General features: G+C 41.3%; 2 protein-coding genes across 3 annotated transcripts in view; one reads left to right on the plus strand and one right to left on the minus strand.

Moving 5' to 3' along the window:
* The window catches only part of LOC121282022 (fibronectin type-III domain-containing protein 3A-like), a 156,271-nt gene that overhangs the window by 100,787 nt on the left and 28,450 nt on the right, over positions 1–27,034 (minus strand). The gene's annotated exons all lie outside the window — the stretch shown is intronic.
* Positions 927–1,311, plus strand: LOC121282023 (ubiquitin-like protein FUBI). Its single transcript, XM_041195357.1, is given in 2 exon segments — positions 927–1,105; positions 1,107–1,311. Coding segments are annotated over 2 exon segments (384 nt in total).

Genomic DNA, 27,034 nt, shown 5'->3' on the forward strand with positions numbered 1-27,034 from the left:
CCCCTTTTTAAATTCCCCTTTTTTCAAATTTAGTTTTATTTTTAATTTACTTATTTTCATTCATTCATCATTTTATCCCCTTTTAAATCCCTTTTATCCTTCCCCCCCGCCCCCCACCCCCCCCCACCAACCACTGCCCCTTCCCCCTACCCTCCCCATCCAAAGGGTCATTGGTCACTTATTCTGTGTTGTTCTTTCTCAGTGCTGACCCTGGTTCTGCTATTATCACATTCTGCTTTCTTAACTTTATCCCATTATCAGTGCCTTTTTAGTCTTCACCACTACCATAGCCTTTGTCATTTTGTCCATGACATCTTTGTCAATTTCTCCTTAGCCCCCACCGATCGCTGACCTTCTATTCTGCTTTACCTGCTCCACCCCACCCCACCCCTCCCGAACACTATGAATTCCATCTATTTCTACTTCTCTTTACCTCCAAGCTTGAAATGTTCATTAGGTCAGCTCTATAAGCTGTTGATCAGAGAGATCAGGGAGGGGCTCTACTGACGCAAAACTTGAAGGAAAATGGTTCCACACTGGGGCAGACTATATTAAACACTCTCTAACAATACTCGGTTCCCAGAAATGCTGCACAAAATCAGCAAGAGAAAGACTGAGATGCCATCAGTGGAAGCCCTGGATTTAACAATTAAATAATATTTTGCAGCCTCCGATTAACCCTGTGACATGTGCATTACTAGCACCAAGCTCTAACCATCTGATCTAACCAGCCGCTGGGAGCGTCTTTTTATATTTGAGTATACCAATAAAACAAACTATAGCAAACTGACAGCCCCTTAAGGATGTGCACAAATAATTAACCACCTACCTATAGACACTTAACGTTAATTTACACAGTTAACAACAGGGATCTGTGGGTTGTTGCCGTTTTCACTTGAGCCAGGGCTGCCTTTTCTGGAACCATCATGCAGCTGTTTCTATACGCTCAAAACACCTACACTCTTGATGTGACTGGGGAAGAGACTGTTGGGGAAATTAAGGCCCATGCTGAATCCCTGGAATTCCTGCTATTGAACCAAGTGATCTTTTGGCTGGCACTCCCTGATGCCATCCTAAGCCAATGTGGATCAGTGAGCATTGCCCTCTAGAAGTAGTGCTTGATCATTGGGTGACAAGGTCCATGGATGCCTTGCTCGAGCTGGAAAAGTAAAAGGTCAGAGTCCAAAGGTTGCAAAGCCAGAGAAGAGGAAAAACAAGACTGACCATGCAAAGAGACGCATGCAGTACAATCGCTGTTTCGTAAATGTGCCATACTTTGGCAAGGGGAAGGGACCAAATTCCAATTCCTAAATTCTATTTCAAGTTTTTCTGTCATCAAAAACCAACTATTTGATTCAATAATGAATTGAGGTCTATGCTTCACTCTCTCTTATAGGCATGGCTCACTGTACTGGAACTTTCAGAAATCAAGTAATTGGCTTACATTGTATTAGTTATTTAAAATCTTTAATATGACTAATAAAAAAATACATGAATCACAAAAAAATAGCATGCAGGTACAACAGATAATTAGGGAGGCAAATGGAATGTTGGCCTTTATTGCAAAGGGGATGGAGTATAAAAAAAGGAAAATCTTGCTGCAATCGTACAGGGCATTGGTGAGACCACACCTGGAGTATTGGGTAGTTTTGGGCTTCTTACTTGAGCAGGGATATACTTGTATTGGAAGCAGTTCAGAGAAGATTGACTGAGCTGATTCCTGAAATGAAGACAAAAACAAAAAAACTGCAGATGCTGGAAATCCAAAACAAAAACAAAAACAAAATTACCTGGAAAAACTCAGCAGGTCTGGCAGCATCGGCGGAGAAGAAAAGAGTTGACGTTTCGAGTCCTCATGACCCTTCGACAGTTCTGTGGAAGGGTCATGAGGACTCGAAACGTCAACTCTTTTCTTCTCCGCCGATGCTGCCAGACCTGCTGAGTTTTTCCTGAAATGAAGATGTTGACTTATGAGTAAAGATTGAGAAGGTTCAATCTATATTCAGTCAATAGAGTTTAGAAGAATGAGACAGGAAGTTTTTGAAACATAAGATTCTGAGGGGGCCTGACAGAGGAGATGCTGAGAGGTTGATTCACCTTGTGGATGAATCTAGAACTAAGGGACATAGTTTAAAAATAAGGGTCACCCATTTAAGATGGAAATGAGGAGGAATTTCTTCTCAAAGGGTTGTTAGTCTTTGAATTCTCTTCCCAAGGAAGCAGTTGAGGCTGGGTCATTGAATATATTCAACTCAAGGTTTAAAGGAGGGGCCAACAGGAAAGTGGAGTTAAGGCCACAATTAGATCGGCCATGATCTTACTGAATGGTGGACCGGGCTCGATTGAACCAAATGCCCTACTTCTGCTCCTATTTCTTATGATCTTAAATCAAAAAATTAATGTCCAGCAAACCAAGAAGTTAAAAGTACTCAAAAAGGCTTCATTTTTAGTTTAAATTTTCATATAAGCAAAATAAATTACCAGGATTACATTAAGATGGAAACTAAAATACAAATCTCAAAGAGAAAAAAAATTAAAATGCATGGAATTTTAAAAAATAATTGTAGAGAAATCAGACATTCCACAAACATAAAATTAGCTCCTCAGGGTTGGTAATGCTGTTCAGCAGTAATCAGAACGCCATCAAAAGCTTTGTTACAACTTATTCATCAAGGTGAAACTTTTTAAGTTTTACAGCAGGACTGGTTACTTTTCTTCAAATCATGATTGCAATGGAAATTGTAGTCTGTGGGAAGCTCTATAGTGCACCCTATAGAGGAACGTGACTCACCGACAGCCACATCTGGATTTCCTTGTTATTCTGTGCATGTCTGGAGTCCTAAGGTTGTTGTCAATTATGGTGCAGCAATGACGGCAAAAACTGCCAGTTTTGGTGTGTATTACCACTGCAAGGAACAGACGTGGAAAGCCTGCAGATGCCTTTATCTTTAGATATAGATCCACAGGCAGAAACACAATACCCAGACTTCTCCAAGAACAAGCGTCTGTATAAGTCAAGATTGCCCATGGTGTTTGCGATGCATACCACAAGGAAAGCTGTAATAAAGCTGTGCCACAGACTGGGATGTGGACCATATAAATGGAATCATTGGTCAATCCTGACAATATGCTATTAACTGATTCCATTTCCTCAGTCTTATAGGTAGTACTCAAAGCCTGTTCAACCATCACCTGCCAGGCATGCTGTTTTTCTGGGAATAATGCCCTGCGGTGACAACATGGACAATGCACCTCCAATCAATTTCATATAGAAGTATCTCCTCTTCACAGAGTATCAAAGAGGAGATTCGAGACATAGCTGCAAGACTGGGACTGCGGCAGGTGGTGAGGGAACCAAGAAAGAAAAACATACTTGACCTCATCCTCACCAACCTGCCTGCCACAGATGCATCAGTCCACGACAACATCAGTAGGAGTGACCACCGCACCGTCAGTGGAGATGAAGTCTCGCCTTCACATTGAGGATACCCTCCATCCTGTTGTGGCACTACCACCATGCTAAATGGGATAGATTTCGTACAGATCTAGCAACTCGAGACTGGGTATCCATGAGGCTCTGTGGGCCATCAGCAGCAGCAGAATTGTACTCGAACACAATCTGTAACCTCATGGCCCGGCATATCCCCCACTCTACCATTACCATCAAGCCAACGGATCAATCCTGGTTCAATGAAGAGTGCAAGAGGGCATGCCAGTTGTAGCACCAGGCATACCTAAAAATGAGATGTCAACCTGGTGAAGTTATAACACAGGACTGCTTGCATGCCAAACAGCATAAGCAGCAAGTGATGGACAAAGCTAAGCAATCCCACAACCAACAGATCAGATCTAAGCTCTGTTGTCCTGCCACATCCAGCCATGAATGGTGGTGGACAATTAAGCAACTCACTGCAGGCGGATCCACAAATATCCCCATCCTCAATGATGGAGCAGCCTAGCATCTCGGCCTCATCCAGAGATCCCCAGCATCACAGATACCAGTTTTCAACCAATCCGATTCACTCCATGTGATATCAAGAAATAGCTGAAAGCACTGGATACTGCAAAGGCTATGGGCCCTGACAGTATTTGGGCAATAGCATTGAAGGCTTGTGCTCCAGACCTTGTCTCACCCCTAGCCAAGCTGTTCCAGTACAGCTACAGCACTGGCATCTACCCAGCTATGTGGAAAATTGCCCAGTTATGTGCTATCCACAAAAAACAGGACAAATCCAATCTGGCCAATTACTGCCCCATCAGTCTACTCACGATCATCAGCAAAGTAATGGAAGAGGTCATCAACAGTGCTATCAAGCGGCATTTGCTTAGCAACAACCTGCTCACAGATGCCCAGTTTTGGTTCCGATAGGGCCACTCAGCTCCTGACCTCATTACAGCCTTGGTTCAAACATGGACAAGAGGGCTGAACTCCCGAGGTGAGGTGAGAGTGACTGCCCTTGACATCAAGGCCGCATTTGACCGAGTGCACCATCAAGGAGCCCTAGCAAAACTGGAGCCAATGGGAATGAGGGGGAAAACTCTCAGCTGGTTAGAGCCATACCTAGCACATAGGAAGACGGTTGCGGTTGTTGGAGCTCAGTCATCTCAGCTCCAGGGCTTCCCCTGCAGGAGCGCCTCAGGGTAGTGTCCTAGGCTCGAGCATCTTCAGCTGCTTCATCAATGACCTTCCTTCCATTAGGTCAGAAGTGGGGATGTTTGCTGATGATTGCACAATGTTCAGCACCATTCGTGGCTCCTCAGATACTGAAGCAATCCATGTCCAAATGCAGCAAGACCTGGACAAAATCCAGGCTTGGGCTGACAAGTGGCAAGTAACATTTGCACCACACAAGTGTCAGGCAATGACCATCTCCAACAAGACAGAATTCAACCATCGCCCCCTTGATGCTCAATGGCACTACCCATCACTGAATCCCCCATCCAATGGGGGGTCCCATTGACTAGAAACTGAACTGCACTAGCCACATAAATGCTGTGGCTACAAGAGCAAGTCAGAGGTTAGGAATCCTGCAATGAGTAACACATCCCCTGGCTCCTCAAAGCCTGTCCACCATCTACAAAGCACAAGGAGTGTGATGGAATACCCCCAACTTGCCTGGATGAGTGCAGCTCCCCCAAAACTGAAAAAGCTGGACACCATCCAGGACAAAGCAGTCTGCTTGATTGGCACCACATCCACAAACATTCACTCCCTCCACCACTGACGCACAGTAGCAACAGTGAGTACTATCTACAAGATGCACTGCAGGAATTCACCAATGCTCTTTAGACAGCACCTTCCAAACCCATGACTGTTACCATCTAGAAGGGCAAGGGCAGCAGATATATGGGAACACCACCACCTGGAAGTTCCCCTCCAAGTCACTCACCAGTCTGACTTTGAAATATATTACCATTCCTTCATTGTCACTGCGTCAAAATCCTGGAACACCCTTCCTAACAGCACTGTGGGTGTACCTAGACCACATGGACTGCAGCAGTTCAAGGAGGCAGCTCACCACCACCTTCTCAAGGCCAACTAGGGATGGGCAATAAATGCTGGCCCAGCCAGAGAAGCCCACATCCCGTGAATAAATCTTTTTAAAAATTCAAGTATCGTATCACTCCATCACTAACCCGGACTTAGTTTCTTGCTTCCAAATTGTCCTAGCCACTTGGTATTACACACTTGTTTTGCTGTTGCCCCAAACAGTGTTTTAGACGGTTGACTATCAATCATTTGCTAACTGAAATCGTTGAATATATCCTGTGCTCTTATATGCATGGATACCTACTATAAATTGCAATTATTTATTTAACATAAAAAGCAGCCTAATGTTAAAACAAACATTTTGGTTTAGCATTTAACCCCAAACTTGGCATATTATTCTGAAAAAAGTATAATTAATTTAGACCCTTTGTTAAAGGCAATACCTCAGGAGACACTTGAACACAATTAGCTATGTCATACCTCACCATCAGTGGAAGACAGAGGGGGAATACCCCACAGTAATATTTTTTAAAAATAGTTATTCAAATTATTTGCTTACAAAAATACTTTTCATATGAAACTGCTTGGCTTTATGTATTTCTCAAATAACCTGCAGATTCAGGCAATTTCATCTCAAATTTTTCAACATCCCACAAGGCGCTGGATCAAATATTTACATCAATCTTTTATAATGGCCACTGTATCCTCCATTCCATAAAGCATTTCTATCTCATGTAAATTTTAAACTCAAGAATTGGCTGGGTTTGGGGGAAGGGGAGGAATAATATAGCACTATGCAACCGCACTTAGAGATCACCAAAAGATGCTGGCTAACTTTAATCTCACAGAAGTTTCACTTCAGTGTTTCTGATGGATTAAATAGCAAGTATTTGCATTTGAGGCAAATTAAAAGGTATTTTATATCCTAAATGATGTCTGAGCAATGTCATTGAGAAAACAGCACTGAAGTTACAAGCTGCTTAATTTTTACAGGCTCTCAGAATTAGTACAGCACAGAAGGAAGCCATTTGGCTCATCATGTTGACACCAGTTCTCCAAATGAGCAATTCACCTAGTGCCATTTCCTTGCCTTCTCCCCATAACCCTGCACATTCTTCCTTTTCAGATAACAGTCTAATTCCTTTTTGAATGCTTCAATTGAACCTGCCTCCACCACACACAGGCAGTGAATTCCAGAACAAAAACAGAATTACTTGGAAAAACTCAGCAGGTCTGGCAACATCGGCGGAGAAGAAAAGAGTTGACGTTTCGAGTCCTCATGACCCTTCAACAGAAGTCATGAGGACTGGAAACGTCAACTCTTTTCTTCTCCGCCGACGCTGCCAGACCTGCTGAGTTTTTCCAGGTAATTTTGTTTTTGTTTTGGATTTCCAGCATCCGCAGTTTTTTTGTTTTTATCTCTGTGAATTCCAGATCCTAATCACGCATTGTGTGAAAAAGTTCCTTCTCAGTTTTATTACTGTGAAAGTTTTGTTAGTGAACACTTCAGCAAATATTTAAAAACTCAGACGTCAAAGAAGTAGCGATTAAATTTTTTACAAAATCACACAAATATATATTATAACCCATCAGGCAATTAATGAAACAAACCACACCATAACATACCCTAAGCCTTTGCTCCATATTAGACCATGCCAGAACTGGAATTGCCAACAAAATTCAAGAAACATTTAATGTTTGCTTGATCTTGGGACTAAATTCACCTGCTAAAATGTTGTTGAAGAAAACCTATCTCCAGGGTTATACATTTCATTTTACTACAGTGGAAGCAATTCAAGCTTAGGTAAGCTGGTGCCACAGAAACCGAGCCTCCATTATTGAATACGTTGGAGGAAGGTGAGTCGTTTGTGGGTTTGCTGCTAAGTCGTGCCGAAGATAATGGCCCAAAACTTCCAATCAGAGTCCAAACCCGTGTCTGACTCTGATCAGACAGAAAACTACCCACCCACCTGCTATGTTGTAAATGCTCCAACTCTGCAGACCCTGCAGAACTCCCCAGGCACAGGAATCCTTGCAAAGAGCAGCAAAAAGAATCTGCGCAGAAGCCATACCCACTTTTTTATGGCACGAGCTGTCATATTCTGGTACGTGTTTAAAGGTATCAAGTGTGCGGGTGAATGGACGTGTGGGCAGGGTGACAGCTGAGCAAGATAAAAGCAAAATGCTGTGGATGCTGGAAATCTGAAACAAAAACAAAAAATAACTGGAAAAACTCAGCAGGTCTGCCAGCATCTGTGGAGAGGAATACAGTTAACGTTTCGAGTCCGTACGACTCTTCATCAGAACTAAGGAAAAATAAAATGAGGTGAAATATAAGCTGGTTGAGGGGGGTGGGACAGGTAGAGCTGGATAGAGGGACAGTGATAGGTGAAGGCAAAGAAGAGATTGCCAAAGATGTCATAGACAAAAGGACAAAGGGGTGTTGGCTAATATCACCACCGTCAACACCCCTTTGTCCTTTTGTCTATGACATCTCTGGTAATCTCTTCTTTGCCTCCACCTATCACTGGCCCTCTATCCAGCTCTACCTGTCCCAACCCCCTCAACCAGCTTATATTTCACCTCATTTCTACTTTTCCTTAGTTCTGATGAAGAGTCATACGGACTCGAAACATTAACTGTATTCCTCTCCGCAGATGCTGGCAGACCTGCTGAGTTTTTTCAGCTATTTTTGTTTTTTGTGACAGCCGGGCAGGGTGGATAGGTCCAGTGTTGAGTCAGGAAGGGTTGTCAGGTCGAGGGCTGGTCAAGTCTGGGGGTGGGGAAGGGGTGTTGGGGAGTCAGATGATGGGTCTGGTCAGGTCAGGTTTGGAGGGGAGTCGGGGTGAGTGGCTAGTTGGGCGAGTGGCGAGAGGGTAGTCAGGGGGTGGTGAGGGAGTAGTTTGGGGGGGGGGGGGGGGGTTGTCAATTGTATAGCTTCCCAGAAGCTAAACTAGGATTGTTCTCTCTAACATTTCCTGGGGTAGCTATTCAGCTAAGTAGGTTGCAACCATTCGAAGTCTCGAACTCTAACTCCAAGCTGAAGACTTTTTCCAAGAGTCCCGGTGAGTAGGTGAATTGCCAATCTGAAATTCAATTTTCCCGGGCAATTCCCAAAGAGTCAGATCCCGAAGCACATCTTGTGGGGGGGTGGGGCGAGGGATGTGGGTGGAGGAGTATGTCAGGTCTCTGATGATCCGGAGACCAGAAAATCTGGACTAGTGACTCTACCACCAGCAGAAGATAACACCTCTACCACCAACTAGACTGGAAGGAAACGTTAGCTAAACCAGAAGTAAATTAGTAATAAACTGATTAACCAAACAAGAAGCAATTCCAAGATTATTACTGTGTCACCCAATTCCTTTTGGACATACAAGGTTCTCCAACTGGCTATATCAACGTAAACAAATAGAGCCAAATCTAGAATTGGTTTATTTTGACAACTCTCAGGAATGATTATTATTCCCTTCAAATACTGCCACGTCAGCAGGTCGCATATACCTGTGAAGATCAAAAGTCCTATGCTTTATCTATAGTATTAAATAGGGTTTACATTTTTTCACTGCCAGGTGGCTGGGGAAAGAGAGAGGAGCTTATTTGTAAAAACAGCATTGCACACTTGGGCCATTATGAGGGAAAACACTGCACATTCAGAATTCTGAATTGTAGTAGAGATACCAATAAACTCCAACTGAATTTTTGGATGTAAACAAGTTGCTATTTACTTGGCTCCTGCTTCTCAGCACTTTTAATGGGCCTTATGATCAATGCCACTCTTATTCTCATTGCTTTAACAGAGCGATCAAAAAGTATGATGGACTTACACTCCACATTGTTGCAAGGGCAGCATTTAAAAAGATCTACCATTACCTATAAGGCTTAGCTGAAGAAAAGTTTCATGATGACATGAAAATTAATTTATTGGAATCATAGAATGATTACACCATAGGAGGCCATTCGGGCCATCATGTCAGTGCTGGCTTTCTGCAAGTGAAATTTAGTTAATCCCACTCCCCAGCCATTTCTCTGTAACCCTGCAAATTATTACGCTTCAGAAGCTTATTCAGTTCCCTTTTGAAATCTGGGATTGAATCTGCCTCCGTCACTCTCACATAGCGAATTCTAGATCGCAACCACTTGCTGCATTTAAAAAAGTAATTCCTCATGTCACCTTTGGTTCCTTTGACAGTCACTTTAAAACTCTGTCCTTTGGTTCTCAACCATTCTGCAAATGGAAATTGTTTCTCTCTATCAACTCTATCTAGGCCTCTCATGATTTTGAGCACTTCTGTCAAATCTCTTCTCAACCTTCTCTGCTTCACGAAGAACAACCCCAACTTCTCTAATCTAGTCACATAACTAAAGTCCTCCCATCTCTGGAACCGCTCTCATAAATCTTATCCGCGGACTTCAAAATCCTTCATAAAGTCTGCTGCCTGAATTCCAGTTAAGGCCAAGCCAATATGTTTTATAAAGGTTCACCATTACTTCCTTCCTTTTACACTCAGTATCTCTATGAAGTCCAGGATCATGTATGCCTTATTAACTGCTTTCTCAACCTGCCCGGTCACCTTCGACGATTTGTGCACACCCCAGGCTTCCCTGTCCCTGCAGCCTATTCAGAACTGTACCTTTTAGTTTATATCGCCTCTCCTCATTCTTAGCACCAAAATTTATCACTTCATGTTTCTCCATGAAATTTCACGTGCCATGTGCCCACCCATTCCATCAGCATATATTGTCGTGAAATCTATCACTATCCTCCTCACACTTCACAATACTTCCAAGTTTTATGGCATCTGCAGATTTTGAAATTGTGCCCTGATCAAAGTCTAGGCCATTAACATAGATCAAGAAAAGCAGTGGTCTTAATGTGAACCCCTTAGGGAAATCCACTGTAAACCTTCCTCCAGTCTGCTCAGAACAATTCGTTTCCTGTCACTTAGCCAACTTTGCATCCATGCAGCTATCTCTTTTATTCCACAAGATTTAACTTTGCTGCCAAGCCTATGTGCCACTTTATCAACTACATTATTGAAGTTCATACACACATCAACCCCATCAAGGGTTCAACATTTTAAATTCTCCAGTCCTCTGGCACATTCCCCTTTCGGTCACAGGACAAAAAGTCACATGGGGTGTGTACACAAATAATCAACCATAAAACAAGACTAGATGTATTAATTAATATTAAATCTAAAACCATTTTGGTAATTTATTATATATTTAAAATCAGTGCTTAGTGATCAGTGGACAAAGTTGAAATTAAATAGGAAGGGATAGTAACACGAAAGGGTTCTGAATTTTCAGTGAATTAAAATCTGAGGTACATAGATAAATATTTCTAATTAACTCTAATTAAATTAACTTCCTATAAAGTGACAGCAGCACAAGGGAAGCAGCTGATTGGTGAGTAGCAATTGAGTCTAAGTCTTAACTGAATTAACTTAAATAAACTTAATAGGATGATAAATGGAGGCAAAGCAGGGCACCTTGCGCTTGTGGAATGTACATCGTGTTCCATGCGGGAACTCCAAAATGCTTTGCATGTCCTGGACAGCCTAATGTGCAGGAAGTGCCATCAGCTGGAGCAGCTCAAGTTCTAGATTCCAGAGATTGAGCAGCAACTCATGTCACTAAGGTACATTGCAAGGCTCAGTTTGTGCATAACATGCTTCTGGATGTGCAAGCAGAGGGGGAATGGGTGACCATTCAGATGAGGAATACAGGCAGCTAGTGCAAGAGTCCTTTGAATGTATCTTGCTTTCCAAGCAAAATACTGGTGAGAATGATGGTCCCACTGGGGAGTGCAGTCAGAGCTAAGTTTACAGCACCACGGGTGACTCAGCTGTACAGTGTGGCAGAAGGAAGGCTGGAAAAGCAATAGTGATAGGGGGTTCTATAGTGAGGGAATAGACAGGCATTTCTGCGGCTGCAGATGTGATCCCAGGATGGTCTGTTTCCCCTCCAGTGCCTAGGAGCGTAAACAGACAGCAGCCATGGTCCATATCCATACCAACAACATAGGCAGAAAGAAAGAGATGAAATCTTGCAGGCAGCTTTTAGGGATCTATGAAACAACCAACCATCAGGACCTCAAAAGGTAGCAATCTCAGCATTACCCCTGGTGCCACATGAATATAGAAATAGGAGGATAAAGCAGATGAATACATGGCTGAAGAAATTGTGCAGGAGGGAGGACTTTCGATTCTTGGAATCGGTAATAGGGAGTTGGGACCTGTGCAACCTATCTGGCTTGTACGTGAACAGAGTTATAACCAGTCCTAGGGGCCAAGTTTGTTAGAGCTATTGGGGGGGGGGGGGGGGAGGAAACTAACTTGACAGAGGGATGGGAACCAAAAACTAACATTAGAAAGGGAAAAACAGGGTGTACAAAGAATTGGAAGAGGCAGATAACACAAGTAAGAAACAGTAAGCTATTAGGTGGACTCACAAGAACACAAGCAATAGGAGCAGTGGACCATATGGCCCGTTGAGCCTGCTCCACCATTCGACGCGATCATGGCTGATATTGGGTTTCAACTCCATCTTCACGTCCACTCCCCATATCCAATGTAATTGCACCTTTTTGTTCCCAAACTCTAGCCAAAATAATTCTGTCCTCAACTCCCCTCCCTTCAGCACTGCAATGTTCTCTTTAATCAATACCACCAACCCTCCCCCTTTCATTCCTTTCCTATCTTTCCTGAACACCTTGTATCCAGGAATATTTAACACTCAGTCCTGTTCTTCTTTGAGCCAGGTATCTGTTATAGCCATATCATATTTCCACATGACAATCTGCACCCGTAATTCACCAATCTTATTTTCCATACTCTGTGCGTGTATGTGAATACATAGTCATGCCAATTTAGACTTTATCACTTTCTCCCCTACTCTGAACTCACCTAAAAACTTACTATTTCCTATTCTAGTTCTATCTATCTCTCCTAGTATTCTGTGCATCTTGGTATTCCTCTGCGATATTACTTCCTGGTTCCCACATCTCTGCCAAGTTAACTTAACCCTTCCCAACAGCAGTGGCAAATCTCCCCCACAAAGAATTCTGCCCCGGCTCGAGGTGCAACCGGTCCGGCTTGTACAGGTCCCGTCTCCCCCAGATCCCAATGTCCCAGGAATCTAAAGCCCTCCCTCCTGCACCATCTTTCCAGCTATGCATTCATTTGCTTTATCCTATTTCTATGCTCATTTGCACATGTGAAATCTGGAGATTACTTTTGGAGGTCCTGCTTGCCGATTTCTTACCGAGCTCCCTAAATTCTGAACGCGGGGCCACATCCCTCTTTCTGCCTGTGTCACTGGCACCAATGTGGACCTTCACTGCAAGCTGTTCACCCTCCCCCTTGAGGTGCTCTGCAACTAGTGACACCCTGGGAGGCAACACACCATCCTGGATTCACGTCTGCAGGTATAGAAATGCCTGTCCATTCTCTTAACTATCAAATCTCCTATCACTATTGCTTTTCCAGTCGTCTTCGTGCTCCACTCTACAGCCCTTGTGGTGACAAAGTCGCGTCTTCACACTGAGCATACCCTCCGTGTTGTATGGTTCTATCATCTTGCTAAATGGGATGGATTCAGAGCAGATCAAGCAGCTCAAAACTGGGTATCCATGAGGCAACTGTGGGCCATCAGCAGCAGAATTATAGTCAACTACAATCTGTAACTTCATGGCCAGGCATATCCCTCACTCTGCCAATACTATCAAGCCAAGGAATCAAACCTGGTTTAATGAAGAGTGCAAAAGGGCATGCCAGCAGCATTCCCAGCATCCAAGACAAAGCAGCCCACTTGATCAGCACCCCAGCCATCAACTTAAACATTCACACCCTCCACCACCGACTCACAGTGATAGCAGTGTGTAGTATATACAAGGTGCACTGCAGCAACTAACCAAGACTCCATCGTCAGCACCTTCCAAACTTGTGACCTCTACCACCTAAAAGGATTAGGGTAGTAGACGCATGGGAACACCACCATCTTCAAGTTCCCCTCCAAGCCACACACCATCCTGACTTGGAATTATATCGCCATTCCTTCACTGCTGTGGGATCAAAATCCTGGGGCTCCCTTCCCAACAGCACTGTGTACTTGCAACAGCTGGACTGCAGCAGTTCAAGAAGGTGGTTCATCACCACCTTCTCAAGGGCAATTAGAGATGGGGAACAGCAACATCCATATCTCATGAAAGAATTTTAAAAAAAGCTGCTAACCAGCTTAAATTGAACAAAGCCCTTTGGGTAAAATGATATGTCACCCATTGTAATGGTTTAGATAGAAGTTAAATATCCCCTAACACAATTTAAAAAAACAAGTTATGCTGGCATCTTGGTCAACAATTCTCAAGCAACACTATCTAAACACAAACTGACTGGTCATTAACTTCAATGTTGCTTCTGGAAAATTATTGGCATGGCATGTCCGCTATATTTGCTGACATAATAACGGTCATAGTATTTTGAAATAATGGAATTTCAAATGTTTTCATGTTACTGGTGCTACATAAATGCATGTCTGTTATCATGGTGGTTCTTTCAAATCAAACTAAAAAAGTGAAGCGACATTTTACTTGAATAGCTAATAAATAAAAACAGTTGGTAAACTTTGTAAAATTTGTAGGATCAAATGGCCCACAATATTTTACTTAAAAAAAAAGGCATTTCTCTGAGCAAAATCTTCCAATTCAGCTAAAGCTACAGTGACACTTTCCATCACTAACATTTGGGAAGAGGCTTACTAAACACAGCCAGTTTGGTAAGCAGTGGGCAACTGAGACACTTGATGGAAATCTTTAGAGTGCATTATGTAGAGTACATGCATCGCTCAGAACTTCCTCTAACTTTTGTTCAAGATGAAGCAGTATTGATTTGTCAGCTGAGAAGACAACGTAGATGGCAATCAATAGGAGGCCTTCTTGAACTTGCATGAAACCAAGGGGCTTAAAGGATCTGGATTCAATGATGGGGACTCTTGAGATAAAAATTCTCATGGCTGCATATCAACAAGCCCAGCCTCTGGTGGGTCTGTCTTGCGAATGGGAAAAGATAGAGAAGTGGTGATAGGGGAGAGCAGGCTGTTGCCTCATCAATTTATGGGACAACTGAAGTATTTTTGGTAGGAGTCCGAAAACCTTAAAAGCATTGTGTCCAAATGGCTGCAGTTACTATGACACCATTACCAAGGTAATATCTTGAATGAGTCAGCTATATATTTCAGTTTAAATATATTTGAGTAACTGTAGATATTTTCAGTATGTTATCAGGGGTTTGTTTCATTCTGACTTATCTTTGATTCAGATTCTCAGAATATGTTACCAAATCTAAGTCTTCTATAAGCATACAAATATTAAAACAGTGGTAGGAGGAGTGGGGCTGATTTAGAACCAAAAAGGGGATTTACCCATGGAGATGGGGGGCATGGCAGAGGTACTAAATGATTATTTTGCATGTGCCTTTATCAAGGAAAAATATATTGCCAAAACCATAGTGAAAGAGGAGATAGTTGAGGTACTGGATGGGCTAAATATCCATAAAGTAGTATTTGAAAGGCTGGCTGTCCTTAAAGTTGATCGGTCACCAGGCAAGGAAGAAATTTATCCAAAGATACTGACAGATGCTAGGGTGGAAATTGCACAGGCACAGATCATAATCTTCCAATCCCCCTTAGATACAGGGGTGGTACCAGAAGACTGGAAAATTGCAAATGTTACATCCTTGTTCAATGAAGGATTATGGGTAAACCCAACAGTTTAACCTCAGTGGTGGGAAAGCTTTTAGCGATAATAATCCAGGGCAAAATTAAGTCACTTGGACTAGTGCAGGTTAATTAGGGAAAGCCAGCAGGGATTTGTTAAAGACAAATTGTGTTTAACTAACCTGATTGAGATTATTTTGATGAGGTAACAAATAGGGTTGATATGGTGTATAAGCACTTCAAAAAAGACATTTGATAAAGTGCCACAAAATAGACTTTCCAGCAAAATTAAAGCCCGTGGAATAAAAGGGAAAACGTTAGGATGTATATGGAGTTGGCTGAGTGACAGGAACTAGACAGTGTTGAATAGTTGTTGATCGGACTGGAGGAAGGGAAACAATAAGGTTCCCCAGGGTGAGTACTAAGACAAAAACAGAATTACCTGGAAAAACTCAGCAGGTCTGGCAGCATCGGCGGAGAAGAAAAGAGTTGATGTTTCGAGTCCTCATGACCCGTCGACAGAACTTGCGTTCGAGTACTAAGACCACTGTTTTTGACCTAGACTTGGGTGTGCAGAGTGTTATTTCAGAATTTCCAGATTTCACAAAACTTGGAAGTATCGTAAAAAGGGTCATGATAGACTTCAAGAGGACACAGACAGGCTGGTGAAATTGGCCCACACATGGCAAATAAAATTTAATGCAAACAAATATGCAGTGGTACCTCTTTGTAGGAAAAATGAGGCGCAATATAAAACAAAGCACAACTCCAAGGGGGGTGAGGAGAGGTCAGGAACACAGAGACCTGGAGGTATATGTGTTCATTTCATTGAGGTTTGCAGGGTAGGTTAAGAAGTGGTTAAAAAGGCATAGGGATCCTAAGTTTTATAAATAGAGACACAGAGTACAAAGGCAAGGAGTTATGAAGAACCTTTATAAAATGCTGGTTATCCCTCAACCGGAGTATTGTTTCCAATTCTGGACACCACACGACGAGTAGGCTTTAGTGAGGGTACAGAAAAGATTTGAGAATGGCTCCAGGGTTGAGGGACTTCAGTTATCTGGACTGACTGGAGAAGTCACGGTTTTTCCCCTCGAGAAGAGATTTAATAGAAGTGTTCAAAATCATAAGAGGTCTCGACAGAGTAGATCGAGAGAAACTGTTCCCATTAACAGAAGGGTTGAGAACCAGAGGACACCAATTTAATGTGACTGACAAAAGAACCTGTGGTGATGTGAGAAAAAACCTTTTTTAAAAAACGCAGCAAGCGGTTTGGATTTCAAACACATCAACTGAGAATGTGGTGGACGCCAATTCGATCATGGTTTTCAAAATTGGATAAGCAACTGAAGAGACAAAATTGCAGAGCTATAGGGAAAGGACAGAGGAGTAGAACTAACTGAATTGCTCTAGCAGAGAACTAATGCAGACAGAATGGGCTGAATAGCCTCCTCGTGTACTGTAATCATTCTAAGATATGAAATTGAGACAAGAAATCATTGCAATGAGTATATTTTGTTCAACGTAGCTCTTCATTTTATATTGAAGAAACAAATTTGCATAAATCATGTTCAACTTAAAATAAAAATTGTAACCACCATGGAGGTTCATCTTACAACTTGGCCACAGTTTCCAACAAGGAATATCCTCACGTAGTTCCACTGAGAATAATGTGGGTCAACACTTCATATCAAAGAAAAATTCAGTTAACCAAACTGTTGAGAATGCAAAGCTCCCAACTGATACAAAAGCAAAATACTGTACTGCGGATATTGGAAATCAGAAATAAGAATGGAAAATGATGGAAATACTCCGCAGGTCAGGCAGCATTTATACAGAAAAAAAAGTTACCATTTCAGGCCGATGACTTCTCATCAGAACTGATCCCAGTTTTGACGAAAAGTCGCCAACCTGAAACATCAACCCTGTTTCTTCACCTTTGCTGACCTGAGTATTTCAAGAATTTTCTGTATTTATCCCAATCGATATACTGGTTTCCCGAAGTTGGGCAGCGTATAATCAGCTGAGATTTATCTCAAGTTGGAGCCACACTGCTTTCAATGGAATATTCAGGAGGGCTGCAGACCTGCTGAGTTTTTCCGGATAATTCTGTTTTTGTTTAAAATCAATTGTTTTGAAGACTCTGTTTTCTTTTGGCATAAGTGCTTATTTAATGGAACAATCTTGTTTAAAAGTATAATTTACATGTGTTAGCTTCATTGTTATAATATGGCCTATGCATTTAAAATCGTATGCTGCTTTAAAAAAAACTGAACCAGTGTAATATATTTCAAGCCTTTTTTTTGTATGCTACAGTTTAACAATATTAAAGCAAAGATCAGGCAGGCTGTACTGAAAAACCTGGAAAAACAACAAGGAAGACAGATAAATTTTAATGAAAAACTCAAACTCATGGCCTAAATTCAACAAATTGGCACACCTGGAGTACAATCTGTTCTGATTAGGATTTCCTTGTTCTTAGAACAAATACAAACACGTCTTGCTTTGAGCCAAAATACTAAGGCATACAGCCTACGCAGCATCATTATTTCACTGCAGATTATCGCATATTCAGTACAGTAGCAACAATAATGCCTCAGCATAATGCTAGATATTGAATTCATTAACTTAAAAGCATTTAGAATGGAATGAAACTAAAATATTCTAATTGTAATTAAATAAAAACAATGTCTCATGGCGCTTGACAGATAGGGGTAAGAATAACTGGTATCAAGCCAGAAAGGGAGAGACAGAAGCGGTCACTGGGAGCTTGGCTAATAAAAAAGTGCTCGAGAACTCTTCCTTGCCCCACCATCCCCTGCCAAGGAATGATGTGGAGCAGCAAAGAGGTTTATGGGGGAAATTGCAGAGACATTATTAGCAATTATTCATTCATGGAGGATATCATACCTCAGTCCAATTTTTGCTTTAATTTATTGATGACAACACAGGTGACTGCAAAGACCAAGAATTGAAACAGAAATTCTGACCTATATGCCAGTAGTGTCCTTGTGTACCAGCTCATGTTAAGTATTTTCTTATTTATCTACAAGCAAATAATTATGCACAAAAACACACAAAATCAGAAGTCACAAAAAAACTTCAGCCTAGGGTAACATAACTACAATAAGAAAATTACTGTCACAACTCATTTCTGCTCACTGATTTGCATACCGATCATGAAACTGGGCTGCACTATTTTTAGCAGGGAATTTTCCATTGGAAGTAGTTTGGCTGGTGTGACTGGGCTACAGGTTGTCCTAAATTCACCCCACATACATTGACATATGGATTCGGAGCATCAACAACAATATTTTCAAATACGACAGTGCAGCATTAGAATTGTTTAAAATTCTCAATTGAAACTTCATGCTTTTAATCACAATCACCCTCGAATGTCAGGTTCATGGGGATCATATCAGACAATGCAAAAAACAATGCTAGCATAGATAGCTAGATCCAATTTATCACGTGTGACCAGTTCACCACATTATATATTAGTGGCCTCCACATATTTTTAACTAAGTACCAGTTTGAGATCACATACTTCAAAACTCTTGGTCCAGTATCACATGAGCTCAAAGATTTAAAACATTGCCCGGACATCAGTTCGATATATATAAAATACATCAACTTCAGCATACAAACCAATGAGCAAATTAAAATATACCAATGAAAACAAAAATTGTTGCATAACTTCACTGTATACATCAGCATAGCTTAATTTCAAAATTAAATCAATAGAAGTTAATCATATCTGCATAAAATTAAAAGGTATAGTAGTGGTGTGAAGTTTAATCACTTTATCCATAAGCAAACATAAAATTTAGAATCCAAACGTTACTGCAGCAAAACAACCATATCTGCTAAAACATATGCCCTAAGGATCAACTTGCAATGGAAAATAGCTGCATTCTCATCAGTACAATGTTGTGTTCAATGGTCAATTTATTTGTGAAAACATTTCTAATTAATTGTTAAGCAGCTGTAGGCTGCTTTACCTCACTTCCTTTGCATAGTGCCAAAAATTCACAGTCCCTGACAATATAAAATCTGATGCTATCCAAACTACAGGGATCCCATGTCATCCGGTTTCATAATGCTGAGTTTTATTTTCTATACAGAATATAAAAGCATATAAAAGTTACAATTATAAACAGCTTAAAGAAAACATTGGAATTGTTTGCTTTATCAACTGCATTACAAATTAATTTGTCTTCCCTCCAAATCTACCTTGTTAGATTAACTTTCATATGGTTTTCAAGTTCAGATTAAAATATCACATTTGACTCACCAAAAGCCTTTCAACACTATCAAGATTTTTTTGATTGCATTCCGAACCCAGGCCTCACATGACATCAATTCTGTTCTTTATTTTGCTTCCTCTACAATTGGGACAAACTGTTGATGCAGCAAAGCACTGTACCGGTAGTATTAGTGAACTGAAGGCATTGAGATTTTTTGTAATGAAATTTCAGAAATAGACCGTGGTCCAGATGTGAACAGTCCAATCCACTTAATGCAAATTTGATAAGCAAATTGTCATGGTGCCTCAATTTCTTTTTGACTTAGTCCAAGTATACAATAGAAAAGACTATGTAATTCTAATTAAGATCTACTAGACTCCCAATCTATTGTTCACAGTATAAGATTCCAATATATTTTAGTTCTCAAAGTTACACCAATTAATTTCTAGGATATGATGGATTAAAAATATTAATGGCCTCTGTCTTATTGAAAAATATCAGCAAGGCCTTACAAAGTTTAGTTTAAAAAATAGCATTTGCAGACTGATTACACCACTGAAGATTTTAAAATATTGGCCATTGCTTACACAAGCTACATGCTCTTTGACATTTAAAACTAAGAACAAAATTAACTTCACAAGTTTTTTTTTCTTTATTCTTTCATGGCATGTGAGCATCATTGGCAAGGCCAGCATTTGTTGCCCATCCCTAATTGCCCTTGAACTGAGAGGCTTGCCACTGCATTGCAGAGGACAGTTAAGTCAACCACATTGCTGTGGTTCTGGAGTTATATTAAGAGCGCACCAGGTAAGGATGGCATATTTCCTTCCCTAAAAAAAAAGTGAACCAGACAGGTCTTTGCAACAATCGACAATGGTTTCATGGTCACCTCAGTTGCACCAAATACAGATGCTGTCATTATTTTAACAAATTGCATTTCACTATTGCTGTGGTGATTGTGAATGCCCCTATTAAGGGCAGTTGAACTCACCATATTTTTCAGGAAGGAAGTCTTATCCTTGTACATAATAACTTACTTATTACAGTAGTGCCAAATGTATCACACAGGTCTGCGCATCTGGCTTCCCATCTATTGCCTCACCTTTATGACCTTCTCCTTCTCTGCTGGAAAGTAGGCTCCATTCCACAGGTGCGTGATGCAGAAGACATCACACTATACAAAAACAAAGGCAACTGAGGAGACTGCAACAACTACAGAGGCATCTTGCTCTTAGCATCACGGAGAAGACCTTTACAGGGTCATATTTAAAAGACTCCACCTACTTGTAAATCGAGTGTACCCAGAAGCAAAGTGTGATTTCTATACCGGCAGATCTACTGTAGACATGATCATCTCCATATGCCAGCTACAAGAGGAGTGTAGGGAACAGGGTACCTCTTTACCTTACTCCTCTAGATCTTCAAGACATTCGACATCATTAGCAAAGCAGGGCTCTACAAGATTCTTGGAAAAATTGGCTGTCCACCAAATCTCCTCAGTCTATCCAATCCTTTCATGACAACATGCACTGCATTGTTTGATGGCTCCACTTCTGACAGTTTCAAAATGAAGAATGGAGAGTAACAGGGTTGTGCCCTAGCCCCACTCTGTTCGGCATCTTCTCCTCTGTGCTCCTGACCTTTGCCTTCCCTGCAGGTATGGAAGGAGTCTACTTGCACATTCAGTCAGACAGTAAACTCTACAATCTATCAAGGTTGAAAGCAAAGAAGAAAAACACAATGTGCATCCTGATCAGGGAACTGATCTACACTCATGCTGTGCTAGTTGTCCATACGGACATTCACCTACAAAAACTCACAGGCTGTTTCTCTCAACCCTGTAATTTGTTCTTCCTGATAAATGCCAAACCATGGATGTGGGGCAAGGTGTTGCATCTCCTCCCCGATCACACTAAATAACACCCCACTGGAAGTGGCAAGTAAATTCTGCTACCTTGGTCTATGGTGACATGCAATCTGTCCCTTGATACAAAAGTTAATAAACGCATAGGAAAAGCAGCTATCACCTTTGGCCAACTCGTAAGACATGCTTGGAATAACATCAAGCTGACCGTTAAGCCTTATAAACCATTGGCTTGGTCCTGTGTTCTCAGCACCTTGCTGTATGGCTGTGAAACATAAATGACTTACAGCTATCAAGAAAATCAGCTCAAAATTTCCATCTCTGCTGTTTGCAACTCATTATAAGTATATCCTGGCTAGACAAAATCGTGAAAAGTGGCAATCCTCTCAAAGACAGGTTTTTTAAGTTTGTTAACATTGAAACAGAGGTGGCTTCATTGGCTCTGGCACGTCCATAGGATGGAAGATAGCTGCACACCCAAGGACTTTGCATATGGTAAAGCAGATAGAGTAAGATGACCAGGAGAATGCTCAAAGCTCCGCTTCAAAGATGATTACAAGAATGACATGAAGGCCCTAAACATCAACTATCGTACCTGGGAGTCACTAGCTGATGACAGGGGGAAATGGTGATGCCTCCTGTGGGTGGGCATGCAGCACCACATTGACCAGCAGCTTCAGTGACCTGGCAACTTGCATCAACACCAAAAACAATAACGCATAGCAACATTTGGAAGGTTCATGTGTGGCACTTGTGGCAGAACCTGCCTCTCAAAGGTTGACCTCTTCAGCCATCAGCAAAGGATCACGATAAGATGACACCTCATCCAAAATGGATTGTGTTCTGCGTGTCCATTATCTTTCTGACGATTCATCTGGCCCACAAAGCCTCGGCAACTCAAGTCTCTACTTTTCTTACTTGCTGATTTTTCCTGCCTGAGTTTTGTGGACCTGAAGGTTTGAAACAGGTTCCCAATTTAACGCTAGCTTCCATCTGACGTTTGCTTCTTATGCCTTTTTAAAATGATGCCATTAGATGCAACTCTAACTTTGCCCAATGGGATGCAGGCCTAATGTGATGGCATTTAATCCTCTGGAGGTAGCAAAAACTGCCTGAAAAGATGTTTCTTGCCAGCAACTGCAGAGGCAGCAACAGCCTGAGGATATTATATACCATAGTAAGAGAGCCCCATCTTTCTCAGTATAGGCAGGGAAAATGCTCTGTACTGTAGTTACATCCCTAAAAACAGGACTATAAAATCTGGAAATACTCAGTGGGTTAGATAGTATCTATGAGAAATCAGAAATCAACCATTCAGGTCTAATATCTTCCATCAGGGCACCCACGGAGAACTTAAGAATGGAAACATTTGATCGACTTCTGTTCTCCACTGATGTACTTCCAACTTTTCTGGTTTATTTTTAGATTTCTAGTGCATGCAGTTATTTATGTTGTTTAATTCACTGGCACTTCTCTTCCAGGAATGCCTATTTTGAAGAAGTTCTGCTCCTATTCAAAGAGATTTTCATGTTTTTATTTTCTTCTAATATATATCACCTTATATTAGATCATGTACTTGCTAAGACCTATTTTTATAGACACTTCTCTTTTCACTGTGCCTGCCTCCAAATTCATGCCTTCATTCCAGCTTAAATTTTAATTTTCCTGTTTCAGATCCACCCATGACAGTGTCAGACACTCAGAGGACTTTTGTTTAGTACAAAGCAACAGAAATAATTTGCTAGAAAGTCAACAAGTACAGCAATCTGATCAGCTAAGACCTTGGTTAATCCCCGCAGATGCACTAGGATCTGTATTTAGCTTGATAATGTATGCTTTGAAGGTCCTATCAATTTGGTGAGCTCAAGGATATTTGTTACTATTCCATGATCTTATAAACTAATTCTATTTAACCGATAGAAAACTAATGAATATTTTCTGCCATCGATGGTCACTTTACATGGCAGAATTGCATTAAGAGGCAGTTCTGAAGCCTATTGGTCAAGGCTATCAGTACCATGCAGTTACTTTTATTTTCTGGCTGTTAGACCTTCCCCAGTGTTACTAACCAATAGGCAAATAAAATACAAAAAGCAAAATACTGCAGGTATTAAAGTTCTTAACAGAAAAGGTTACAAGTACTCAGCAGGTCAGGCAGCAACTCTGGAAAAACAGGTCAGTCATTTGGTAAAAACAAAAAAACTGCGGATGCAGTCATTTGGTATTTCAGATCAAAGACTCTTCCTCAGGCCTGGTTAGTGGAGTTTAAGGAAAAATTTTCAAAGTGTGAAGAGGATGGAGGGGGCCTGTGATTGATGGGGAATGTTTGGGCCTCTGCTCAAGGAAGGAGAATGCTCAAAATGAGAATCAGTATTTAGGACCAGAAATCCAGAATTTGTTAAAGTTATTGAGAGCATAAGAGTCATAAATATAGATGGCTAAGGGCTTTTTCAGGGTCTGAGCTTTTCTATAGCATGTAATTAGCAACATAACCTGCATCATGGGCAGCACAGCAGTTAGCACTGCTGCCTCGCAGCTCCAGGGACCTGGGTGCGATTCTAAAATCTGGTGTCCGTGTGGAGTTCTTCCAGTGTTCAGTGAGGGTTTCCGCAGGTGCTCCAGTTTCCTCCCACCGTCCAAAGAAATGCTGGCTAGGTAGACTGTCCACAGTAAATTTCCCCCCAGAGAGAGAGAGGATGTATATGTGCGTGTGTGTACACGTGAGCATGCCATATGCATGCATGTGCCCTGTGATGGACTGGCATCCCGTCCTAGCTGTACCCCGCCAAGCACCCACTGCCTGCAGGATAGGCTCCGACTCTTCGCAACCCTGAATTGTATGAAGCAGTTCTGGAAAAGTAAGTGAGCGAACCTGTATCATCTGCGCAGCAGGTAAGCTTTAAGCAACAATCTATAACTACAATGAAGCCTTCCCCACCACACAACTCTACGAACCAGAAAACTAAAATTAAGATATCTCTTATTTTTAGTATCAGTGCATTTAACTTTCTTTACCATCTTTGTTTCCTTCCTACTTCGCATTGAAAAAATCCTCCATGCAATATATTTAAATCACTTTTAAGATAGCTTTGCCTAGTTTGGGGTTAACTATTTTTGCCAAATGAAATGTGACTTGGAAAAGTAAAGAACTTTCCTGTGCTAATTACTGCATAATTTCAGCGCAGCTCCCCACCCCTATACCAAAACATACTTGGCTGAATTACAAAGTAACTGGCTGGTACACTTTAACTGCAGTTTTACACATCTGGCAAGAAGAAGAAAAAGACTGTGAATCAACTCAAAACAAAACGGTCTCAAAACAGCAGAAAATTATCCGAATTGAAGCTAGCTTTTGGACTGCCATAGCAACGCTCAGCAACAAGATGTCAAGGTGTTTTTTATTTCTCTTCCCTTCTGCTTCTATAATAATAAAGATTTAAATGCCATCATTTAACAAGTTGTCACTCATGCTTACTTCCACTTAAATTATATGGCATTGTTCAGGTTGCAAATCTTTGCAAATTTTTAACTAGTTATCAGTCTGAACAGGGATACATAAATGCACTGAAACATAATTGCAGACGTTGCTAGGATTAATTCCTAATCTTTGTTTGATGGGGTCAATTAGGGACCATAATGTTGGGGGGGGGAGGTGGATCTACTGGTGAAGGCAGAAGGCATAAGGCATGGTTAAGGAAACTAAATGAATACTCTGCGTTGGTGTTTACCAAAGAAGAGGACTTTGCCAAATTTATAGTAAACAAGGAAGTTGCTGAGATAAAAACAAAAAAACTGCGGATGCTGGAAATCCAAAACAAAAACAGAATTACCTGGAAAAACTCAGCAGGTCTGGCAGCATCGGCAGAGAAGAAAAGAGTTGACGCTTCAAGTCCTCATGACCCTTCGACAGAACTTGAGTGAGTCCAAGATAGGGGTGAAATATAAGCTGGTTTAAGGTGTGGGTGGGGGGAGGAGTTTGGGTGGGGGGATAGAGAGAGAGAAGTGGAGGGGGTTGGTGTGGTTGTAGGGACAAACAAGCAGTAATAGTTGCTGAGATATTGAACGTGATAAAAATAAAGAGGAGGTTACAGAAAGGCTGGCAGGACTTAATGTGCATTCTGGTCCGGATTGAACTCATCTTAGGTCACTGAGGTTAACGGTAGAAATTGTGGAGGTGTTGGTCACAATCTTCGAATCCTCCTTAGATAAAGGAGTGGTGCTAAAGGACTGGAGGATTCCATGTTAGGCCTTTACCATCCTTGGCCAGAACCCCAGGCATGAGGCGAGGCCTGGTTAGGGACCAATAACGTTTTGTTTAAAGTAGATAAAGGATGAGATTCAGGACACCTGTCTTTGGAATAAAGCCACAAGATTCCATAGGTTTTGAACAAACAAAAGCAAACAAGTTCAGAAAGATAAACAGTTAACAAATCTGCCTTACACTAACAATTAGCTAAGTATGAGGTACATGTGAATTAATAGACGATCTGTGGTCGGACACACCACAATAAAAGACAGATGTAACCAAAATAGATTCCATGGATTTTTCAACAAACCACCCAGATGTTAGCCCCACTGAGTCAGCCAAGCTCACTGAAACTTCATCTTTCTCATGAGGGTTTCCAATCTCCACCTTTGAAGATCTCTCTTTCGAATTCTCTCCAAAGGTTGCTCCCACGCAAGGCAGCTTTAACAATGGCCCACCTCACAGGGTTTCAATTTCGCCTTTCAAGATTCCTTCTCCCTGGAATCCTGAGGATACTCAAACACTAAATCACATGCACAATTTCAGATCTATGACCTTGCCAAGCAGAACACCACTGCTCCAAAGGGGTACCTTATCCCATTGGCTCTCTTTATTTAAAGTCTGCTCCCTGCTGCTCTTCTTTTATGTTTTTAACTCAACTGGGATCTCTGTCTGTCCCTATCTCCATGGCACTTGTTGGCTGACAGACTCCCAGAAACTGACTGCCTCAAGAAGAGCTGTTCACTGACCCATGAACTGATCTGGTGATCTATCAAAACACTCTGAGGGTCCCACCCTTTTTATTAGGCAGGAGACAATGTAACAAGCATTGGAACATCATGTACCTTAAATATTACAATCCCCACAGACTGCTAATTTAGCACCCAATGACACAAAGATCAATGGATTTCTTGATACCTTTCCCTTGAAAGAAAGAAAGCTTCACTACAGTGAAGGTTTCTTTACAATGGCTTTAGTTCCTTTACAAGTACATATCATAGCTTTTAATAAATAGATTACATACTATACAGACAACTTATCATTTTGTTTGTTTACACATGAAATTCCAAAGTTTTAACCAAATCAAAAGTCAATACATGTAACAAATAGGAAATCATAACTCAATGCTTGTGCTTTATTTTCCTTCCTCTTATTCCCAGTCTTTAACTTGGCAAAGCATGTTTCATTTAAGTCCATAGCCCAATTTTGTCCTTTTTGTTAGCTGTAAGTGTAATTCTATCTCAAAGCTCATTGCTCTTTTCAGGACGAAGTTCTAATAGTCCATTAGTGTTGGTTTTTAAATCTGCATTCAACCAACTGTTCTGATTCATCAGCAATTCCTTTCCCTGTGACTGAATCAAATGTCCTCACCAGTTCTTGTTTTTCATTAGCAAACTCAACTTTTGTGCTTGAAAGTTGATTCTCTACACTGGTCAGTTTTTCTTTAACAGAGCCTAATTCCTCACACA

Source organism: Carcharodon carcharias, chromosome 9, assembly GCF_017639515.1.
Source record: "Carcharodon carcharias isolate sCarCar2 chromosome 9, sCarCar2.pri, whole genome shotgun sequence".
Taxonomy (NCBI): Eukaryota; Metazoa; Chordata; class Chondrichthyes; order Lamniformes; family Lamnidae; genus Carcharodon; species Carcharodon carcharias.